This window comes from Capra hircus, chromosome 1, assembly GCF_001704415.2.
Source record: "Capra hircus breed San Clemente chromosome 1, ASM170441v1, whole genome shotgun sequence".
NCBI lineage: Eukaryota > Metazoa > Chordata > Mammalia > Artiodactyla > Bovidae > Capra > Capra hircus.
The window spans coordinates 139,200,868-139,226,308 of record NC_030808.1 but is presented as its reverse complement, the minus strand read 5'-3'; the positions used below and the strand labels follow the sequence as shown (position 1 = coordinate 139,226,308).

Below are 25,441 nucleotides of genomic sequence, written 5' to 3'. Positions count from 1 at the left end.
TTATTGTGGATAATGTTGCTATGAATATTCATGTACATGTTCTTGAGTGGACATATGTTTTCCTGTCTCTTGGGTATAGACCTATGAGTGGAATTGCTGGGTCATACTTTGAATTGCGGTGTTGAAGAAGATTCTTGAGAGTCCCTTTGACAGCAACAGATCAAACCAGTCAATTCTAAAAGAAATCAATCCTGAATATTCATTGGAAGGACTAATGCTGAAGCTGAAGTTCCAATACTTTGGCTACATGATGCGAAGAGCTGACTCATTAGAAAAGACCCTGATGCTGGGAAAGACTGAATGCAGGATGAGAAAGGGATAGCGGAAGATGAGATGGTTGGATGGCATCACCAATACAGTGGACATGAGTTTGAGCAAGTTCCGGGAGATCGTGAAGGACAGGGAATCCTGGTGTGCTGCAGTCCATGGGGTTGAAGAGAGTCAGACACAACTGAGTGACTGAACAACAACAATGGTAACTCTATGTTTAATTTAGGGGGAGAGAGTTTCATTTTCAATGGAGTGGCCACAGGAGGCCTTGTTGATAAGAACACTGAGCAGACAGCTGAAGACATCAAACCTGGTACATTAAAAAAAAAAAAAAAACTTAAAAATTAAAAGAAAAATTAGGTTCCCCAAGCCTGTTTTTTTGAATGTTGAGTTTTAAGCCAGCTTTCTCACTCTCATCTTTCACTGTCATCAAGAGGCTCTTTAGTTCCTCTTTGCTTTCTGCCATAAGGATGGTGTCATCTGCATATGTGAGGTTATTGATATCTCTCCCTGCAATCTTGATTCCAGCTTGTGTTTCATCCAGCCCAGCATTTCTCATGATGTACTCTGCATATATGTTAAATAAGCAGGGTGACAATACACAGCCTTGACATACTCCTTTCCCAATTTGGAACCAGTCTGTTGTTCCATGTCCAGTTTTAACTGTTGCTTCTTGACCTGTATACAGATTTCACAGGAAGCAAGTAAGGTGGTCTGGTATTCCAATCTCTTGAAGAATTTTCCAGTTTGTTGTGATCCACACAGTCAAAGGCTTTAGCATAGTCAATGAAGCAAAAGTAGATGTTTATGGGGAAACAATGGAAATAGTGACAGATTTTCTTTTCTTGGGCTCCAAAATCACTGCAGAACAGTTCTGCACTGAAAAACAACCTAACTTCAATGAGGTTAACTTTTAAAATCTACAACCAAGCAAAGAGTCTCCAAACTGTACTCTGAATTGAGTCCCCATGGGGGTCAAAGTCCCTGTAGCTATACTCAGAGCAGCTCTTCATCCATCTGATTTTTATATGGAGATCCATTTAAACAAAGAGTTCTATGGCCTAAAACAAATACATATATATGTATTTGAAAACAACTGGATCCTTTGGAAAATTCCATCAGTAGTGATCAACTTTATTGTCCCATACAGGTGTGTACATGCATGCTAAGTAGACTCAGTCATGCCCGATTCTTTGTGACCCTACGGACTATAACCCACCAGGCTCCTCTGTCCATGGGATTCTCCAGGCAAGAATACTAGAGCGGGTTGCCATTCTCTCCTCTAGCGGACCTTCCTGACCCAGGGATTGAATCTGCATCTCTTATATCTCCTGCATCGGCAGGTAGATTCTTTACCACTAGTGCCACCTGGGAAACTCCCCTTTAGGGAGAACAAATTGGATGTTTTCCAGGGTCTAAATTCCTCCTGGCCAGCAATTTTTTTTTAATTGAAGGATTATTGCTTTACAATATTGTGTTGATTCCTGCCATACAACAACATGAATCCGCCACATGTGTCTCCTCCCTCCTGAAACTCCCTCCCACCCCATCCCACCCCTGTGAATGGTCACAGAGCACTGGATTGAGCTTCCTGTGTCACATAGTGTTTCTTAAACCTAGTTTCACAGCTCAATTATCTGAGGAGCTTCTAAAAATACTTTGTCTCATGAGCCCCATCAAGAATTTCATAGTGAGTCAAAGGTGACATCATGGTTCTAAAACTATTCCAGAAATTCAAGCCAGGAGGAGAACCATCAACAGGTGTATTCAGGAACCACGCAAAATTCCCATTCTCTACCTAGATATTTTGCCATCTCGACATATCAAGCAAATCCCCGGTAGCCACTCTGAAACACCATCAAGGTGCACTTTTTTTAGTGAATTTGACCTACCAACATTTCCGTTTAAAATCTATGAACCTAGTCAAAGGCTGGAGAAAGTTATCTATTATTGTTGTTGTTCAGCTGTTAAGCAGTGTCCAGCTCTTTGCAACCTCATGGACTGTAACCTGCCAGGCTCCTCTGTCCATGGAACTCTCCAAGCAAAAATACTGGAGTGCATAGCCATTCCCTTTTCTAGGGGAATTTTCCCGACCCAGGAATCAAACCTGCATCTCTTATGTCTCCTGGAATGGTAGGCAGGTTCTTTACTGTCTGACCCACCAGGGAAGTCCAAAGTTATTTATAGGGAAATCTGTTAATATCTAGACAGTGGTCTCTAGAGAAAAATAAAGCCAGGCTGCATTTCTCTGCTTTATTTGACCCTGATTAGTCTATGAGTGCGATGTTTTGTTGTGGGAGTTTTATTTGCATCCCTATTAACTTCTGTTTCTTTCAAGGGATGGACAAAACAAACAAACAAACATTATATGAAACAGACCACAGAGAAAAGTGACCTGGTACAAAACAAGCAAATTAAAATTCTTGTCCTGGGACTAAGGCATAGTTTACCTCGGTTTCACAACTTATTTTTTTTCCTACTTACCTGAAAGTCTTTCCAAAACAAATCATCAAAACACTGAGCAGCTCAGGCACCTGTGAAAAGAAGGCTTCTGCGAGGACAATGAGTCTATTTCCAAACATTTGGAAAACACGTCATACTAGGCTAAAAGGCTTGAAACAAGGGCAATCAGCCACTTGGCCCATGGGAGTTCTGTTTACACTTCCATGAGGAGCTATTTACAAGGTAAAAGAAGATTCTGTATCTTGATCAAAATTGTAGTAGGCTATCCGTTGCTGACAACTTTAGACTCCTATCAACCCCATAGACTATACAGTCCATGGAATTCTCCAGGACAAAATACTGGAGTTGGTAGCCTTTCCCTTCTTCAGTGGTTCTTCCCAGCCCAGGGATTGAACCCGTATTACAGGCGGATTCTGTACCAGCTGAGCCACCACAGAAGCCCAAGAATATTGGAGTGGGTAGCCTATCCCTTCTCCAGAAGATCTTCTGCCTGAAAGGAATCAAATCAGGGTCTCCTGCATTGCACGTGAATTCTTTACCAGCTGAGCTACCAGGGAAACCCCCCTATGTAACCTAGCATTTGAAATTCAATCAATGACTGGTTTTCACGTCTTTTAAGAATGCACCACATTTTGCCCAAAATTAATTGTCCTGGATAAAAGCATTGATATAAAATTACAAAAATCCAAGATGGTGGAGTAGAAGGATGTGCGCTTATCTTCTACAAGAACTCCAAAATTACAAATTGCTGCTGAGCAACCATCAACAGCAGAATGTTGGATCCCACGAAAAAAAGATACCCCACAACCAAGGGCAAAGGAGAAGCCCCAGCAAGATGGTAGGAGGAGCAAAGTCACATTTAGAACCAAACACCCTACCTGTCAGAGATACTCGGAGAGCTCAAACAAACGTTGCGCACACCAGGACCCAGAGACCCCCACAGAGACTGAGCCAGAACTGAGTTCAGTGTTTCCTGTGGAGGTGCAGGTTAGCAGTGGCCTGCCACAGAGTCAGGGGTTCTGGGTGCAACAGTCCTGGGATAGCATAAGCCCTCTTAAAGGAGGTCACCATTAACCCTACCATAGAGCTACCAGAACTTACACAGGAGTGGGGAAGCAGACTCTTGGAGGGCCCAAATAAAACCTTGTGCACACCAGGACCCAGGAGAAAGGAGCAGTGACCCCACAAAAGACTGACCAACTTCCCCGTGAGTGTCCAGGAGTCTCCAGCAGAGGCATGGGTCGGCACTGAGTGCAGCAGTGCACCACACTTTTTGAAGAGGTCAGGGTTATCTTCATTACCTCCACCAGAGTCTGGACTCAGGTCAAACAACAGGGAGGGAACACAGCCCAGCCCATCAACAGAAAATTAGATTAAAGATTTTCTGAGCATGGCCCCACCCATCAGAACAAGACCCAGTTTCCCCCTCAGTCAGCCTCTCCATCAGGAAGCTTCCATAAGCCTCTTATCTTTATCCATCAGAGGGCAGACAGACTGAAAAAACACAGTTGCAGAAAACTAACCACACTGATCACATTGACCACAGCTTTGTCTAACTCAGTGAAACTATGAGCCATGACATGTAGGGCCACCCAAGACAGATGGGTCATGGTGGAGAGTTCTGACAAAATGTGGTCCCATGGAGAACGGAACGGCAAACCACTTCAGTATTCTTGCCTTGAGAACCCCATGAACAGTATGAAAAAGGGAAAAGATATGACACTGAAAGATGAACTCCCCAGGTCAGTAGGTGCCCAGTAAGCTACTGGACATCAGTGGAGAAACAACTCCAGAAAGAATGAAGAGGTGGAGCCAAAGAAAAAACAACACCCAGTTGTGGATGTGACTGGTGATAGAAGTAAAGTCTGATGCTGTAAAGAGCAATATTGCATAGGAACCTGGAATGTTAGGTCCACGAATTAAGGCAAATTAGGAGATGGCAAGAGTGAACATTGACATTTTAGGAATCAGTGAACTAAAATGGACTGGAATGGGTGGATTTAACTCAGATGACCATTATATCCACTACTGTGAGCAAGAATCCCTTAGAAGAAATGGAGTAGCCCTCATAGTCAACAAAAGATTCTGAAATGCAGTATCTGGATACAATCTCAAAAATGACAGAATGATCTCTGTTCATTTCCAAGGGAAACTATTCATTATCACAGTAATCCCAGCCTATGCGCCAACAAATAATGCTGAAGAAACTGAAGTTGAACGGTTCATGAAGACCTACAAGACCTTCTAGAACTAAGACCTAAAACGGATTTCCTTTTCATATAGGGGACTAGAATGCAAAAAAGTAGAAAGTCAAGACATACTTTGAGTAACAGGCAAATTTGGCCTTGAAGTACAAAATGAAGCAGGTCAAAAGCTAACAGAGTTTTGCCAAGAGAACACACTGCTCATAGCAAACACCCTCTTCCAACAACACAAGAGAAGACTCTGCACATGGACATCACCAGACGGTCAATAGCAAAAGCAGATTGATTACATTCTTTGCAGGCAAAGATGGAAAAGCTCTATACAGTCAGCAAAAATAAGACTGGGAGATGACTGTGGCACAGATCATGAACTCCTTACTGCCAAATTCAGACTTAAATCGAAGAAAGTGGGGAAAACCACTAGACCATTCAGGCATGCCCTAAATCAAATCCCTTATGATTATACAGTGGAAGTGACAAATAGGTTCAAGGGATTAGATCTGATAGACAGAGTGCCTGAAGAACTATGGACAGAGATCATGACACTGTACAGGAGACAGTGATCAATACCATCCCCAAGAAAAAGAAATGCTAAAAGGCAAAATGGTTGTCTGAGGAGGCCTTACAAATAGCTGAGAAAAGAGAAGCTAAAGGCAAAGGAGAAAAGGAAAGCTATACTCATTTGAATGCAGAGTTCCAAAGAATAGCAAGATGAGATTAAAAAAAGCCTTCCTCAGGGATCAATGCAAAGAAATAGAGGAAAACAATGGAATAGGAAAGACTAGAGATCTATTCAAGAAAATCGGAGATACCAAGGGAACATTTCATGCAAAGATAGACACAATAAAGGACAGTAATGGTATGAATCTAACAGAAGCAGAAGATATTCAGAAGAGGTGGCAAGAATACACAGAAAAACTATACAAAAAAGATCTTAAGCAGAAGATATTCAGAAGAGGTGACAAGAATACACAGAAAAACTATACATAAAAGATCTTAAGCAGAAGATATTCAGAAGAGGTGGCAAGAATACACAGAAAAACTATACAAAAAAGATCTTAATGACCCAGATAACCGTCATGGTGTGATCACCCACCTAGAGCCAGACATCCTGGAATGCAAAGTAGGCCTTAGGAAGCATCACTACGAACAAAGCTGGTGGAGGTGATGGAATTCCAGCTGAGCTATTTCAAATCCTAAAAGATGATGCTGTGAAAGTGCTGTACTCAATGTGCCAGCAAATTTAGAAAACTCAGCAGTGCCACAGGACTGGTAAATGTCAGTCTCCATTCCAGTCCCAAAGAAGGGGACGACAGAGGGTGAGATGATTGGATGGAATCACCAACTCAATGGACATGAGTTTGAGTAAGCTCCGGCAGTTGGTGATGGACAGGGAGGCTGGCGTGCTGCAGTCCATGGGGTCGCAGAGAGTCGGACACCACTTAGCGACTGAACTTAACTGAACTGAAAAGCATTATAAACAATATACTAATTAACTGACCATTGGATGTGGAAGATGGTTTGTTTGTTTTTCCTCTGTTTGGTGGACAAATGCTTTATGCTCACCTTCTGATCTCCACAGTACCCGCACACATAGCCAGGAGGGCTCCGGGGACAGCGATGCTGTTATCAAGAAGCTTGTGTTTTATCGCCATCTAGTGGCTCTTCTCTATTACTACACCTCACTGGCTCTCTCAATGGCCCAGCGGTAAGGAACCCACCTGCAATGTAGGAGATCTTGGTTCCATCCCTGGATAGGGAAGATCCCCCGGAGAAGGAAATGGCAACCCGCTCCAGTATTCTTGCCTGGAGAATCCCAATCCATGGGGTCTCAAAAGAGTCGGACAGGACAGCAAAACGGTCACCCTACACTCACTACCTTTGCACAGGTTTGACACTGTTTTTTAAAGCAGCATTTCTAAAATCCCTCAAGGAACTTTGTAGGCAATACAGTCCATTCCCTTTCTACACGTCTCGCATTTAATCTAGAAAACTTGATGACAAAAATAAACCATCTTTATCTCTTATCTTGGATCCTTGCACCAGAGGAAGATTTCAAACCAAAGAAATGCAAAAAACCCCAAAAGTAAAAAGTGAAAGAGGAAGCATTTACTATTCTGTGGCTAGAAAAATGCACTTGAATTTTTGTGTACCTGCTTTTCAAGTTAAAAAATATAAAAGGAGGACTTCCCTGGCAGTCCAGTGGTTAAGAACCTGCCTGCCAACCTGCAGGGGACACAGGTTCGTTCGATCCCTGGTCCAGGAAGATTCCGCATGCTGCAGGGTAGCTAAGCCCATGTACCACAACTACTGAGCCTGTGCCCTAGGGCCTGTGCTCCACAAGACAGCCCACCGCAGTGAGAAGCCTGCCCACCACCACTAGAGGGTAGCCCTGACTCCCTGCAACTTAGAAAGAGACTGCAGCAACAAAGACCCAGTGTAGCCTAAAACTCAACTTAAAAAAAAAAAAAAAAATTAAAAGGAACATTTACTTTGAATGTTCAGGCTCTGTATGAACTAATCAAAATCAACTATTTGAACCTCTGTTAGTTGAGATCATCATAGAATTATTCCATGTCTCTGGTCTTTTCTCTCTCTCTCTCTCTTTTTTTTTTTTTTTTGCAGGATTTTGCTTATTAACCTGGGTGTTTCTTTTGAGTTTCTTTTTTTTACGTATTTGTAATGCTGTCTAGTTTCTAGAAACTTCATATATTGACAAAGCATGTGGATTTTTAAACTATATTTTGATATCTTATAGTCTACATTTGTCATTGCACCCCTGGAGCCACTAACCACTGGGGGTTAGACTGATGGGTGAAGTCAAATCTGGATGAGAACTTATACTAGTTACATGGTATTATTGATCAAAATGATTTTTGCATTTTAATAATACCTTGTGCAAAGTGAAATGTGAGTGAATAAATAATATATATTAAAATATTAATTTCTTGACTACAAAAGACAACATAATAAAAAATAATTAAATTAAGTGATTTATTAATTTAAATAAGTTATTTACTCTGCTTATTATTAGCACAAATATTTATTCTCATTCAAAAATACAAAAAAAAAATAGGAGGAAAATTGGCATTTAGATGAATAAATCTGTCTCCAGCCTGCTCTACCACAAGAGCTATAAGTCAGCCCCAGCAACAGCAAATGCTTAAGGCCTATTTGGGTGTGGAGCAGCTATAAAATTGTGACGCTTTTTACACAGGACATAATCTAATGAAAGAGAGTACAAAGTAGAAACTAAATTTTAAGCATACGGATTTCCATCCCACTGCAGTCTCTCACCTTATTTTTAACAAGGAGAGAAATTTCCTCAGAGGAGTCTACTTCAACATTTTGGAACAAAATAATGTTCATTCTCTTCAAAATGCCTCTTTTTGTTACCAGGGTAACCAGAAAAGAGCTGTCTGCCAGAGCTCCCCTGAGCCACCAGAGACTACATTCCCCAGTGACACCAACAGGCTTAGCCGCAAAATCGATAGGCAGACTTAGGCGGAGGAAAAGTTAAGGCTACTCCAAGCTGACAGCCAGCATTGTCCTTAATTAAGAAAACAGCACAGAGAAGGGCCCTTCTGGTGGCACAGGAGCAATACTGGCTGCAAGGAAAGCACACAGAAGCACACACACAGAGGGGCGAGACGCCAGCCAAACCTTACGAGGAAGGGAAAAAAACTGCTATCAGACACTGAGATGGGGCAGGTGAGCAGAGAAACACTTCAGACCTACCTGGTGAACACGCCAAGGGGCTGGACCAGCCCTTGGAGAACAGACACTCAGCATCAGGAGGCAAGATTACAGTCACAGGCTTTGCACGTAGCAGTCATGGCTGCGAATCAATCAGTACAGGAGAAGCAGAGGCAGCCACTCCCTCCAGCGTGGAAACGTGCAGAGGGCACTGGGGTGGCGAATTTATTTGTCTGCCTCGAGATCCCTACACACGTGGACAGCAGCGACATTTAAACAAGGCTTGGGAGACAAGGTACACACAGTGGTGCGAATAATACAAAATAGGACATAACGAGGCAGTCAGTGTCACTGGAAAACATGGACCAAAACAATCGATGCAACAAACAGCATCCATCCTGGCGGACACAGAAAAGTTCTGCGGAGGCTCCAGGACTACACCCCGCCCCCGCTACAGACAGACTGAGCCAGCCTGTACATGGAGAGACTAGAAACGAAGAAATCCACTCCTTGGGACAAGATATTTCTTATTCAGCTTTATTTGTATGGTTGTTCTCTGGAAAGTTCTTCATCTTCAAAGCGAATTCTGAGAAAAGGAGCATAAGGCGCTTTTGTCTTATCACAAAGAGAAGTTCTAGATTTTGTAATTTTTTTTTTCAGGGTATTGGTGAGAAGGACTATTCATGCAAAGCAAAAAAAAAAAAAAAAGTAAGCAAAGGCCACAAATGTCAGGCCCGTGAAGGTATGTGAGTGCTGTCTTCACATTTGATTTCATGTCGATATGATTAAGTAAATACATGTGTGGAGATCTAATCGCATCATGTCATACAATTCCCCAGTGAACCCTGGACATCCTGACAGAGGTGTGCTAGCTTCAGGCCAAAGCGTTTCGTTGAATTCAGTTTGTGGGGAGACAGATGAAATGGTGCTTCGTGGTTTGGGTTTCCTAAAAGAAAGGGAAGATATTAGGGAGATGAAAATGAAAGAGAGACAGAGAATGTTTACCACAAACTTAATTATTTATCAAGAGAAGTGAAGTGAAAGTCGCTCAGTCATGTCTAACTCTTTGCAACCCCATGGACTGCAGCCTGCCAGGCTCCTCTCTGTCCATGGAATTCTCCAGGCCAGAATACTGGAATGAGTTGCCATTTCCTTCTCCAGTCAAGAGTTGAACTGCCTTTTATTCTAGAAACTACTACTCATCAAGGGCAAAGAAAGGAAATTAAAGTTTTCTTGTGGAAAACTAGCCAAGGTAAACCTTTCTCTGTACTAACCTATCAAACATCAGAAGGAAGCTGGTATCTGCCATTACAGTTTCCCCATTGCATTTTCATGAAAAACGGAGAGACTGAATTTACAGCTTAGTCCTGGGGGTGGGGGGAAGCAGGGGAAGAGCAAGCAGGGGCAATTGAAATGATCCACAGCTAGACTAGAGACAGTATGGAGCAGTACCCCGTTAGGAGACAGAACTCAGTCTCAGACTACAGACTGTTTCTCCTGGGCCTCAATTTAGCATCAATTTCAAATATAAGAAATGAGAAATCTTTCGTAGTTCCATTCACGACCATATTCTCCCTAGGACCATTTCTTCAAGCAAAATGCCTGGCACATCCATGAGCTATGAGATGGTGTGCTTTTAGACGCAGAATGGTTTGCCCATTTCATGTTGCATTTTCAAGGACATAGGATCTCTCTGGGGGTCAGGGATGCAATTTAGGAAAGCGATTCATGCCTTCGCTGCCAGGCATTTTGACCTCACGACAAACTTCCATGAATTAAATTCCAAACTAGAAGTCATCGGTTGCTGTTGTTCAGTCACTAAGTCATGTCCAGCTGTTTGCAACTCCATGGACTGCAGCACGCCAGGCTTCCCTGTCCTTCACCAACTCCCAAAGCTTGCTCAGACTCATGTGCATTGAGTCGGTGATGCCATCCAACCATCTCATCATCAGAGAAACAGGTAAAATGGCCTTGCCATAGGTTTTCTTTTTTAAATCAGTCTATAGAGCCATCTGACTACTGAAGGATTCTCTCTCAGCTGTGTCATTTCATATTCAATATTTTTTATAATTATCACATTAAATTGCATAATTTTAAAAGACTTTACAATCAGAGTGAATAGAAATGAACTTAACTGTATTTATGAGTCTTTTACTGTTGGGGGGGAAGGTTGCTATAAATATCAGCATATTTTCCTTTCCTATCATTCTTCAGATAGAATTCTAAAAGTAAACTTGCCAGTCTTCATTTTTTTCAAAATTGAGTCCCAATCCATTCCTAAGGGAATTAGGACATGGGATTGGGGACATTAATCAGACTGACAACAGACTTCTCAATTGTAACTTTTTTCTTCTATTTAGAAGAAAATTAAAAATAAAGAAATGAGATCGCTTCCAAATTGATCATCATTTGGCCCTAAAGTAGAGGTCTGTGTGGTCAAAAATGAAAGAAAGCCCCTGGGAAAGCATCAGATGATGGGCTAGATTGGCTTCCCTGAGGCTCAGACAGTAGAGAATCTGTCTGCAATGTGGGAAACCTGGATTTAATCCCTGGGTCAGGAATATCCCCTGGAGAAGGGAATGGCAACCCACACCATATTCTTGTCTGGATAATCCCATGGACAGAGGAGCCTGGAGGGCTATAGTCTATGGGGTTGCAAAGAGTTGGACAATACTTTGGCCACCTGATGCGAAGAGCTGACTCATTGGAAAAGACCCTGATGCTGGTAAAGATTGAGGGCAGTAGGAGAAGGGGACGACAGAGGATGAGATGGTTGGATGGCATCACCGACTCAATGGACATGGCTTTGGGTAGACTCCGCGAGTTGGTGACGGACAGGGAGGCCTGGTGTGCTGCGATTCATGGGGTCACAAAGAGTCGGACACAACTGAGGGACTGAACTGAAATAAACTGAACTGAGTGACTAACACTTTCACTTTCAGATTTGCTTTGTAATTTGAATAAAGGAGTAATGAAACTTCCATAGTCCCAATAATACACTGTGATGGCTGCTCCCACCAGCTCCAAGATTTCTTAAAAATACATCCATTTTTTTTTAATCAGCATTTTATGTTTAAGTGTAAGTATATTAAAAGGGGAGATATATACTATTCAAATCGGTCTTTGGTGCACAGAGCAGAGCCTTCTGTTAGCTGATATTTATAAGCACTGGAGTTTCTTTTCCTGTCTACAGTGTCTTTTGTCTGCCCTTCACTAGACAGGCTCCAAGAGTGACTGCAGACCTTAACTGAAGACTTGTTGTGTGTCCAGCGCTCACTCTCTCATCCTCTATTTCTTCCTGCTCCCCTGATATCAGTTCAGTTCAGTTCAGTCGCTCAGTCGTGTCCTACTCTTTGCGATCCCATGAATTGCAGCATGCCCTGATATCAATAGCCACCAAATTGGTCTTACCTGCTTCAGTGGAGGCATGGTACAGACAGAAAGGAGACTACAATTTTTTTTTTTAATGAACAAGAACCCTTAGGGTACCAGAGCAAATTGTGAGCCTCACTGCCCCAGAGAATAAATAGTTACCCTCAAATCTGTTGGCAAGGTCAAATCATGTCAATAGAAACATAATGTTCACATAGGTATTTGCTAAAAGTCTGGTATACCAGATACTTTTATAGCTCTTAATGACCTTATCATCTTTTCTGTATAGCCCACAACATTTGAGTATTTTTTCTGTGTCCTCAATACCCACTTTCAGTATCTTACTAATATAATACGTTTAGGGTTACCTGCTGAAGCCAAAGCTCCGATACTTTAACCACCTGATACCAAGAGTCAACTCATTGGAAAAGACCCTGATGCTGGGAAAGATTGAGGGCAGGAGGAGAAGGGGACGACAGAGGATGAGATGGTTGGATGGCATCACTGACTCGATGGAGATGAGTTTGAGCAAGCTCTGGGCGTTGGTGATGGACAGGGAGGCCTGGCGTGCTGCCGTCCATGGGGTTGCAAACAGTCAGACACAACTGAGCGACTGAACAACAACAAAAGGGTTAACTTACCGAACTATTAAGAACCACATAACTCTTTTTCATTGTCAATAGAAGTTTAAAATTACAAGGGAGTAAGCATACTTGTCAAAGATACCTAAAGTGACTTCACCATATTCCAAACTGTTTCTACATGAGTCCTCTGGCTAATATTGTATTAATGGATGTTTTGATATAAATCAATGAATAGTAATATCAAGTACTTATCATTGAATCTGGCAATATTTTTTTTCATGAGCAGCCAGCTTTGGGGGTTTTTTAGGCTGTATTGATAATTTATCATCATTGTTATAAACATCAATTGTAAATTCCCCCACAGATGTGTAAAGGAGTTCATGTGATAGATGCTGAGAACAGAATACTCCCTGTGCTTTCACTTAAATACAGAGGAAGAAGGAGCAACAGGTGCAACACAAACTTCCTCACCTGAAAGTCACACTTTTTACTAGAAATCGTATCAACCACAGCCTTCCTTGCCCTGGTGCCCAAGAAATGGGTCCAGGAGAATTAACCAGCCTGGCGGCTCCAAGAAGGGGCAGCCCAGGGCCTTGAGAAGACAGACACACCGATCGAATTGGAATCCACTTCCATCACTAGGTGAAATGTGGTCTAGATGGCAGACAGTAATAAACAGGCCTTCAACCCCAGAATGATGCTACCTGGACAAGTGGAAAAGCAGAGCATGACCAGGCTTAAGACTCTTCTTCCTCGTCTCCTTCTCCTTCTTCTTCTGGTTCCTCTTCTTCTTCAGCTTCCTCTCCCTCTGCTTCCCCTTCTGCTCCCTCTGCAGCTGCTTCTTTCATCTTTAACAAAAATCACACCGTTATGGAGAAGTGTAAGGGTCAACAGATACAGTGAGGAAGAGTGTAAAACATCAGACTAGAGGTCAGGGCCTCCCCCACCCCATCCAACACACACACACACAACACACCCACACCACACACACAACACACACACCTGCCACACATACACACCCCACATATACACCCACCACACACACAACACACACACCCGCCACACACACACACCGCACATATACACCCACCACACACAACACACGCAAACACCCGCCACACATACACACCCCACATATACACCCACCACACACACAACACAGACACCCGCCACACACACACCCCACATATACACCCACCACACACAACACACGCAAACACCCGCCACACATACACACCCCACATATACACCCTCCACACACACAACACAGACACCCGCCACACACACACACCGCACATATACACCCACCACACACACAACACAGACACCCGCCACACACACACACCCCACATATATACCCACCACACACACAACACAGACACCCGCCACACATACACACCCCACATATACACCCACCACACCCGCCACACATACACCCGCCACACATACACACCCCACATATACACCCACCACACACAACACACACAAACACCCGCCACACATACACACCCCACATATACACCCACCACACACACAACACAGACACCCGCCACACACACACCCCACATATACACCCACCACACACAACACACGCAAACACCCGCCACACATACACACCCCACATATACACCCTCCACACACACAACACAGACACCCGCCACACACACACACCGCACATATACACCCACCACACACACAACACAGACACCCGCCACACACACACACCCCACATATATACCCACCACACACACAACACAGACACCCGCCACACATACACACCCCACATATACACCCACCACACCCGCCACACATACACCCGCCACACATACACACCCCACATATACACCTACCACACACACAACACACACACCCGCCACACATACACACCCCACATATACACCCACCACACACAACACACACAAACACCCGCCACACATACACACCCCACATATACACCCACCACACACACAACACAGACACCCGCCACACATACACACCCCACATATACACCCTCCACACACACAACACAGACACCCGCCACACATACACACCCCACATATACACCTACCACACACACAACACACACACCCGCCACACATACACACCCCACATATACACCCACCACACACAACACACACAAACACCCGCCACACATACACACCCCACATATACACCCACCACACACACAACACAGACACCCGCCACACATACACACCCCACATATACACCCACCACACACAACACACACAAACACCCGCCACACATACACACCCTACATATACACCCACCACACACACAACACAGACACCCGCCACACATACACACCCCACATATACACCCACCACACACACAACACAGACACCCGCCACACACACACCCCACATATATACCCACCACACACATATACAAGCCCAGCACATACACACACCACACACATACCCCACACACACCACACACATATTCTCCCACACACTCCCTGCACATACACCTACCCCACACACATACACACCCAACACACATACAGAACACACATACCCACACATACACACCTCACACACACACTCACCACACACATACACCCACCACACACACACCCAACATACACAAACCACCACACACTCAACACACAACACACACATACCCTCCCAACATACCCAACACAAACACCTACCACACACACACCCAACATACACAAACCACCACACACTCAATACACAACACACACACCCTCCCAACACACCCCACACATACACCCAACACACACACACACCCCACACATACATCCACCACATACACACACACAAGACATCATCTTCCTCAACAGAGACCCTTCACCCTGGGATGGTTCTGCTGGCAATACATTAATTCTAATGAGTTTCATGATTCCTCTTAAGCATATAGTCTTTACTTGTATTAACAGATTGTTCTAAGACAATTACCTTTAAAAATTCAGAAAGCAGTTGGAAGAATAAAATACAAAAAGAATCTCAGCAAATAGAATTTTGTCAGAATTTTTTTTAATTTTTATTTTTACTTTATTTTGCTTTACAATACTGTATTGGTTTTGCCATACATTGACATGAATCCGCCATGGGTGTACGTGAGTTCCCAATCCTGAACCCCCCTCCCACCTCCCATCCCATATCATCTCTCTGGATCTTCCCGGTACACCAGCCCCAAGCATCCTGTATCCTGTATCGAACATAGACTGGCGATTCGTTTCTTACATGATAGTATACATGTCAGAATTTTGATGAAGGTTTTAAACATGGAAGCTGGCTATATTTTGTTATACTAAGTAATTTATTGAATCCAAAGTTATCAGCAACTTACATATATAATCTGAAACTATTTGCAAATTAATAATCTTTTTGTCTTTTTTTTCTACATAAAAATGGGATTTTTTTTAATGGAAGCTTGCCTAGCAAGAGAGAAATGAAAATTTATCATTGGAAAGATATAATATACAGGTAATAAAAAGTCACTGTATAGAATAGGCTAAAAATAACTTTTAGGTCTAATAATAGGGATGAGTTTGATAAAATAATATTAACATAATGAAACAGATCTATATTTACCATCCCCATAAAATATATAGCTTAATTATATGAATAAAAGTAGATTACAGAAAAAAAATCCCCATAAAATATATAGCTTAATTACATGAATAAAAGTAGATTACAAAAAATATATATATATAGCTTAATTACATGAATAAAAGTAGATTACAAAAAATATAGCTTAATTACATGAATAAAAGTAGATTACAAAAAAAACCCATCCCCATAAAATATATAGCTTAATTACATGAATAAAAGTAGATTACAAAAAAATATAGCTTAATTACATGAATAAAAGTAGATTACAAAAAATATATATAGCTTAATTACATGAATAAAAGTAGATTACAAAAAAAACCATCCCCATAAAATATATAGCTTAATTACATGAATAAAAATAGATTACAAAAAAATATAGCTTAATTACATGAATAAAAGTAGATTACAAAAAAAATATAGCTTAATTACATGAATAAAAGTAGATTACAAAAAAAAAAAGCGGATTACAGAAGAGTATCCACAAAGGTTTGATAAATATGTGTGTGCATGTGTATGAGTGTGTAACTAGTGGGTCTCTTGGGGTAATGGGGTTATAAACTTATTAGTTTCTGTTTTTCTCTGTATTATCTAAACTTTCTATAAATGTCATGAATTATTTGCAATTTTAAATATCAGCAAAAGTTTTGAGGAGGAGTTTCTTATGACAGGGGACCTTCTTTAATGTGAATGACCTTCCACTGAAATACCTAGACAATACATGTGACTTTTGGTAAATATTCTATCTTTCCTTGAGTTTTCCATTTTAATTTAGCTCTCTGATTAGCATTTGTACTTTTTAATTAATTTTTATTGGAATATAGCTGCTATTTCTTTTCCTTTCCCGTGGTTGGTGTTTTCCTTCACGGGTACAGGAAGGATGGCAGAGAGAAAGGCTCTGCCCCAAACAGCTGGAGGCTCTGATCAGCTGTTTTTACCTCTGAGTGATCCCTCATTCCTTTCAATCCTGAAGCCCCACAATGAAGATGCATTATCAACTCAATAGACATGAGTCTGAGCAAACTCTGGGAGATAATGAAGGACAGGAAAGCCTGGCTTGCTACAGTCCCTGGGGTCGAAAACAGCTGGACACAACGAAGCAACTGAACAACAAAAGCAATTACGAGCACCAAAACAGTAGGAGTTGTTGCCCTTGACCTCCACTTGGCAACCCTTGGGTCACTTAGAACCTATGTTCTCAGCCTTGACAGAGCATCAGAATCACCTGAAGAGCGTCTCAAAACAATCTACTGGGCTCCAACTCAAGGCTTCTGAGCTTATAGATCTGGGGCCAGGCCTGAAAACGTGTATTTGTAGTGGTTTCCAGGTGAGGCAGCTGCTTCTGCTCTGGAAACCCTCTTTGAGAACCTCTGCTGAAGCCTGGACTTCCCTGGTGGCTCAGACGGTAAAGAGTCTGCCTGCAACGCAGAAGCCTGTGTTCTCTCTCAAATAACACTGGCTGATGAAGGCATGGTGAGTGCTTACAAGTAGGTTTGGTATCACTACCCGCCAAAGTCTTCATTTACCAGACTGGGTTATGTTTGTTCCCATGCTGGTATATCCACGTCAGTCTTATTGTAATTATACAACTTGAATAAATATCATAGGGACTTCCCTGGGGTGCAGTGGTTAAGACTTTGCCTTCCATTTCTGGGGGTACAGGTTCAATTCCTAGTCGAGAAGCTAAGATCACACGTGCCTTGAGGCCAAAAAAACAGAACATAAGACAAAAGCAATATTGTAAAAAATTCAGTAAAGACTTTAAAAATGGCACACATCAAAAAATCTTTAAAAAAAAATAAGCACCATGGAATCCAATGAAATATGAACATGAAAAGAACTTTTTTCCCATGTAAAGTTAATGGAATACTTTGAAAAGACCAACATATGTCCGTCATCAAATGAAGTGTCAAAAAGCTTGGGTGGTAAGGAGGACTCATGAAACCCAAAGGGAAAGAAACAAAAGCTGGAATTTCTAGACAGACTACTGATTATGTTAGAAAGACAGTGGGTAAATCTAGTCATTGGACTATTTTTTAAAGAAGCAATTTTTGTCCTGCATCCAAAAACTTGGCACATTTGTATATTTGTATGTGTATATAAATACACATGTGTATATAAATATACATCTGTATATTTCAAGTTAAAATAAATGTTTAAGGTCTCTACATTTTTGTGATTTAACATTTTAATTAAATTCTTCATTTGTTCAAATAACTCCCAGCTCCAAAAGTGAGATATGAGGTCTCCCTAGGAATGTTGGTTATTATTTGAGCATAAATCCTGTAAACAAACATGTTGGCCAGCCCAATAATAGTTTAAATTATATGTTACAGAGGATATATTTTATTCCTTTAAATTTTATCCTTAATATCACTAATATTGTTTTATAACTTCTTTCATTGTTTTAAATGTACTTGTATCCTCAGTACTCAATTATTTTCTTACTTTGTGCAACTCTTTTTTATTATTATTATTATTTTATTTGCCTGGCTCTTAGTTGTGGTGCCCCGGCTCAGTAATTATTGCATAGCATAGGGAATTCTACCCAATATATTATAATAACATGTAAGGGAAAAGAATCACACATGAATCACTTTGTTACACATCTGAAACTAACATAACACCGTAAATCAATTACGTTCCCCCCCCCAAAAAAAACCACATACACACAAATAGTAATGCTCCCCCTGGATAGATTCACACTAGAAATCCTGGAACCACGTGGTTACTTACCTATGTCACAGGTCTTCCAGACACTAAATGATGAGTTGCATGTTTAAACCTCCTGGTATCTAAGGTACATACCATGGTGCAAGACTACAATTAAGACTCAGTATTATCCACTGCCTTAACATTGGTAAAATTGGGAAGACTTACAATGGCCTGACCACTGGCTCCCCTCCCCCTCTGCTCCCACAAATTAGGTCTCTCACCCAGGCAGCCCTCAGTATCAAGGGATCAGATGCAGTGCCTGCTTTCACCCCAGAATTACTCAATCAGGCCAACCATGTCCCCCATGCAGACTCGGGGACACCCACCCTCTGATTCTACACAACCTGCCTCCCGGAGCCCTGGTCGTTCACACTGTTCCCAAGTGACCCTACCCCGTGTGGCCCTGCACTGTGTGAATGACCTTATCCCCTGGGCTTGGAGAACATGTGAATAATAAACCCTGTCCATACCTGCGGCTATTTCATGTCAATGTATGGCAAACATCACCACAATATTGTAAAATCATTATCCTCCAGTTAAAATTAATTAATTAGTTAAGAAAATAAAATAAGCCCTGTCCATCTCACTTGTCCAGTGAGTGTGTCCAGTTGTGTGTCTGCCATTCCCATAACCAGAAGGAGGGAATTCCTCGGTCACCAACAAGGTAAATAGGAGGCAGTAATACCAGTAAGAACCACACAAGGGGCATAAATGGTGCGCTATTCAATGGGGTGGGAAGGAAGAAGGGAGAAGACATCACCACTGAAGGATTTGGTCCAGCCTGGCCTGACTTCATTGATGACACCTTCACCACAAGAGGTGAAGGGTTCAGAGCCCCTATTTCTTCATTCACCTCCAAATCTATCTCCAATTTATTTTATTTCTTTTCTTGGCAGCCTAAAGGAGACCTACATTCACTTTCTGGGAATGTGGGTCGAGTCAGCTTCTCTGTATCATGAACATGGTGAAATATTGGGAAAGCTGCAATTCTCTCACCTAAAAGCTGCTTCTGTTAAGCACAACACAACTGTGAAATATGCTACTGTACCTCTTCCGCTGCTGTCTCTCCCTCTTCTTCCTTAAATCCACAAACAGAAATTAAATAAAAACATAAATTCACATCAGTTTTAAGTTGAATCTAAAAATTAAGCAAACTATATAGCCAATACTTGGTGATAACTGTGAATGGAAAGCAACTTTTAAAATTGCATAAAAATTTAAAACTATAAAAAATTTTAGTTAAAAAAATAAATAGAAATTAAGCAAGCTATAATAAATGTGTGTTTACCAAAACGAAGATTATCAATTTATTGAGAAACATCAATAGCAAAGATATGATAACTGAGCAATGCCTACTTATTTCATGCATTTTATTTTGAGTCCTTGGAATATTATAAAATCAAAGACATATTTTCATCATTCTTACTCCTAAGAAAATACAACTAATTAGTAATACTGCTTAATTATAAGTTTAATACTATTCTATATCCAAAGCATATTGCAGACCTATAGAGCTATTAAGGAAAATTCAGACTATATATGTAAGCAACTAGAAAATTTGAACAAAATTATGTCTTTTCTGCTTTTATGGCCTATTAAGTATGCCTTACTTCAGTTCTGAACCAATTAATAAAAGTAGATCAAAAATTTATCCTCCATCAGAACAAATAACATTTCTAAACCATTTAAACACTGAATCCTGGCTAAAGAAAGAAACTTAAAGTTAAGAAATTATAAAGCCATTTCCAGGCTCAAACAGGTCTCCACTCTGCCAATGCATGGAAGTTTCTATTTCCCTGGGATCAAAGTAGGAAAACCAGGCAATACTTCCTAAAATTGCAAAGAAATAAGAACCTTGACATCCTTTCCCAGAATGGCCCTCTGATGAGCCTTTCTGGGGCCAGAGTATTACAATGGCTTTAATTGGGCAGGAAGATCTGGTTCTAAAGAGTAGTCCCTAAACATTCCTGCTGCTGCTGCTGCTGCTGCTAAGTCACTTCAGTCGTTTCCGATTCTGTGCGACCCCATAGACGGCAGCCTGCCAGGCTCCCCCGTCCTTGGGATTCTCTAGGCAAGAACACTGGAGTGGGTTGCCATTTCCTTCTCCAATGCATGAAAGTGAAAAGTGAAAGTGAAGTCGCTCAGTCGTGTCTGACTCTTAGCGACCCCATGGAATGCAGCCTACCAGGCTCCTCCGTCCACGGTATTTTCCAGACAAGAGTACTGGAGTGGGTGCCATTGCCTTCTCCGCTAAACATTCCCAATGCCTTTCAAAGCAGGCAGTGAGCTCATGGAATTCTGGACCAAAGGAGTTGAAAGCAACCTCATATTAACCTAAATCCTCTTACTCAGTCTCTTCTTTGGACAAATGAGGACACAAAGACCACAGAGTTAAGTAATTAGACAAAAATCAGAAGCCAAGTAACACAATCAGGACTTACTCTGAGACTCTTTGTTGTTGTTGTTGTTGTTCAGTCACTAAGCGTGTCCAACTCTCTGTGGCCCAGTGGACTGCAGCACACCAGGCTTCCCTGTCCTTCGCTATCTCCCAGAGTTTGCTCAAACTCATGTCCATTGAGTCGGTGATGCCTTCCAACCATCTCATCCTTTGTCTCCCCCTTCTCCTGTTTCCTAACTTAATGTTCTTCCTACTCCACCAGGCTACCTCTCAAGATTATCACAGAAGGCAAGGCATGGAGGGCCTGCCATATGGCCACATCCTCTGGCCCAACCTCAAGTTCTTGGCCAGCTCCAGAACAATATTCTCAGATTTCTGATGCTGGCAAAGAAAATACAGAAAGCCTGATCCAGCTGGCTTAAGCTGAGTCAACCCAAGAGTTGTCCCAGTACGGGGAATCTCTAAACTGAAGCTGGCAACACAGCAAGTCTTATAAATTTCAGGAAAAGAGAGTCCTGCACTTGTTGCAGAATCTGAGTGTTGGTTTTTCAGTGATGTGTTGAATATGAAATGTCTTTGATATTGTCTACCTCTTGCAATGCCTTGTCTTTCCTTCACCATGACTGCCATCTTCTCTCACCAAGATTACATCACCTCTAGGCTTCCTTATCTCCAAGTAACTCTCCACACTATAGCCAGAGATATCTTTCTAAAAGACATACCAGGGACTTCCCTGGTGGTCCAATGGTTGGGAATCTGCCTGCTAAAGCAGGGGACACAGCTTCCATCCCTGGTTCTGGAAGCTCCCACATGCTTCAGGGCTACTAAACCCGTGCACCATAACTGCTGAGCCTGAGCTCTAGAGCCTGTGCTGAGCAACAAGAGAAGTCACTACAATGAGAACCCTGTGCACTGCAATTAGAGAGTAGCCCCTGCTAACTAGAACTAGAGAGAGCCCACACCCAGCAAGAAGACGTAGTGCAGTCAAAAAATAATTAATTAATTTAAAAAAGACAATCCACCTCGTGTCTAAAACCCTCGATCTTCTCATGATAAATCCATAATCTTTAGAATGGTTGAGAGGCCATCATGATCTGGCTCCTGCTCACCTTTCTAGTCACATCATGTTTTACTTCAGCTAATGATCAGCCACACTGATCATTCCAGGACACTGCATACATCGATACTTTCAAGGAAGACATTCCTGACCCCTAGGGGCTTCCAGGAGAAATATCAATAACCTCAGATATGCAGATGACACCACCCTTATGGCAGAAAGTGAAGAGGAACTAGAAAGCCTCTTGATGAAAGTGAAAGAGGAGAGTGAAAAAGTTGGCTTAAAGCTTAACATTCAGGAAACGAAGATCATGGCATCTGGTCCCATCACCTCATGGGAAATAGATGAGGAAACAGTGTCAGACTTTATCTTTTTGGGCTCCAAAATCACTGCAGATAGTGACTGCAGCCATGAAATTAAAAGACGCTTACTCCTTGGAAGAAAAGTTATGACCAACCTAGACAGCATACTCAAAAGCAGATTCATTACTTTGCCAACAAAGGTCCGTTTAGTCAAGGCTATGGTTTTTCCAGTGGTCATGTATGGATGCAAGAGTTGGACTATGAAGAAAGCTGAGCACCGAAGAATTGATGCTTTTGAAGTGTGGTGTTGGAGAAGACTCTTGAGAGTCCCTTGGACCACAAGGAGATCCAACCAGTCCATTCTAAAGGAGATCAGTCCTGGGTGTTCATGGAAGGACTGATGCTAAAGCTGAAACTCCAGTACTTTGGCCACCTCATGCGAAGAGTTGACTCATTGGAAAAGACTTTGATGCTGGGAGGGATTGGGGGCAGTAGGAGAAGGGGATGACAGAGGATGAAATGGCTGGATGGCATCACCAACTCGATGGATGTGAGTGTGAGTGAACTCTGGGAGATGGTGATGGACAGGGAGGCCTGGCGTGCTGTGATTCATGGGGTCGCAAAGAGTCGGACACGACTGAGCGACTGAACTGAACTGAACTGAAGGGGCTTCCCTGATGGCTCCGTAGTGAAGAATTTGCCTGCCAAGGCAGCAGAATCAAGTTTGATCCCTAGGTGGGGAAGATCCCCTGGAGAAGGAAATGGCAGCCCATTCCAGTTTTCTTGCCTGGGAAATCCCATGGACAGTGGAGCCTGGCAGGTTACAGTTCATGGGGCGGCAGAGTCAAGCTCAACTTAGCGACTAACCAACAACAACAAGGGCTGAGTTAAAGAATCTCCTTATTTGCTCCCACAATCATCATTTATTGGCCTCCCTGACTAGTCTGTGTGCTCTTGGGGCACAACATGTATCCTTGTTCATTTTTAGATTTCCAGGACCCAGCTACTGTCTGGAATAAATTCAATAAATGTGTTAAGTGACTAAATAAATGAACCTGTAACTCTTTTAGATCTATTAACTCTTTAGATCTCAAAGAACATTCATTTTCTTCTTATCTACATACAATCAAATTAGAATTCACTACGTGATACAGAACTATCAGCTATGTAGAGCTTTACACTTTTCTAAATCCAATTATTTTTATTAATTGTGTACAGTTGAAGCAAATGAGTTTAAAAAAACACACTATTAAAAATGGACTTACCCTTAGAGCTAGGCTGGAGGACACTGAGCTCTTATAGGAATTAGTGGTCATCTCAACTTTCAGAGGTTAGCTAGCAGCAACTACCGGGAGAAGGCAATGGCACCCCACTCCAGTACTCTTGTCTGGAAAATACCATGGATGGAGGAACCTGGTGGGCTGCAGTCCATGGGGTTGCTAAGAGTTGGACACAACTGAGCGACTTCACTTTCACTTTTCACTTTCATGCATTGGAGAAGGAAATGGCAACCCACTCCGGTGTTCTTGCCTGGAGAATCCCAGGGACGGGGGAGCCTGGTGGGCTGCAGTCCATGGGGTAGCTAAGAGATGGACATGACTGAAGTGACTTAGCAGCAGCAGCAATTACCAAGGAACCTAGGGCTCTTATCAATATCTGAATTGACCTTGATTTCTTGAAAGAAACATTAAATAGAAAAAAGTGATTGCTCAGAGAATTTCTAGAGATTCTTAGCCTCAAAAGGTCAAGTAAAGAAAAACAAATACTGTATATTAACACATATATGTGGGATGTAGACAAATGGTACAGGTGAATCTATCTGCAAAGTAGAGACATTGACATAGAGAACAAACGTATGGAGACCAAGAGAGAAAGGAGCGGTTGGGTGAATTGGGAGACAGGAATTGACGTATATACACTTCTGTGTATAAAATAGGTAACTAATTAAAACCTATTGTATAGTACAAGGAACTCTACTCCGTGCTCTGTGGTGACCTGCATGGGAAGGAAGTCCAGAAGGGAGGGGATATATGTACACAAATAACTGATTTACTTTGCTGTAATGTAGCAACTAACACATATTGTAAAGTAACTATACTCAAATTAAAATAAGTTTTAAAGGTCACATAAGCTTTGAAGAAACTTGGCTAAGACCATCATCAGCTCTACCAGAACAGAAGCTCATTTTCACAGCTCCATCCCCAGTCCCTGGACTGCCTGGCATGAGGCAGCATTCAATCTGTCAATAAAATGTTGAATTAAGGTATTTATGTATGCCATTCCTGCCTCAAATCTTTCTTAGGAGGAGATGGGATAGTTATTAAATAAAAACTTCAATACCCATCCTACAGTTCAGTTGCTCTTTCACGTCCAACTCTTTGCAACCCCAAGGAATGCAGCATGCCAGGCTTCCCTGTCCATCACCAACTCCCAGAGCATGCTCAGACTCATGTCCATCGTGTCAGTGATGCCATCCAACCATTTCATCCACTGTCATCCTCTTCTCCTCCCACCTTCAGTCTTTTCCAGGATCAGGGTGTTTTCCAATGAGTCAGTTCTTTGTATCAGGTGGCCAAGAATTGAAGTTTCAGCTTCAGCATCAGTCCTTTCAATGAATATTCAGGACTGATTTCCTTTAGGTTTGACTGGGTTGATCTCCTTGCAGTCCAAGGGACTCTCAAGAGTCTTCTCCAACACCATAGTTCAAAAGCATCAATTCTTCAACACTCAGCTTTCTTTATGATCCAACTCTCACATCCACACATGAATACTGGAAAAACCATA

General features: G+C 42.1%; 1 protein-coding gene across 1 annotated transcript in view; it reads right to left on the bottom strand.

The window, feature by feature from the left end:
* The window catches only part of SH3BGR (SH3 domain binding glutamate rich protein), an 88,021-nt gene continuing 71,727 nt past the window's right edge, over positions 9,148-25,441 (bottom strand). Inside the window, exons 9-11 of the mRNA XM_005675623.3 lie at positions 19,949-19,978; positions 13,294-13,437; positions 9,148-9,579 (exon numbers count right to left, since the gene is read on the bottom strand). Coding sequence (XP_005675680.2) covers positions 13,327-13,437; positions 19,949-19,978 — 141 coding nt within the window. The 3' untranslated portion in view covers positions 9,148-9,579; positions 13,294-13,326. The remainder of the gene's footprint in view (positions 9,580-13,293; positions 13,438-19,948; positions 19,979-25,441) is intronic.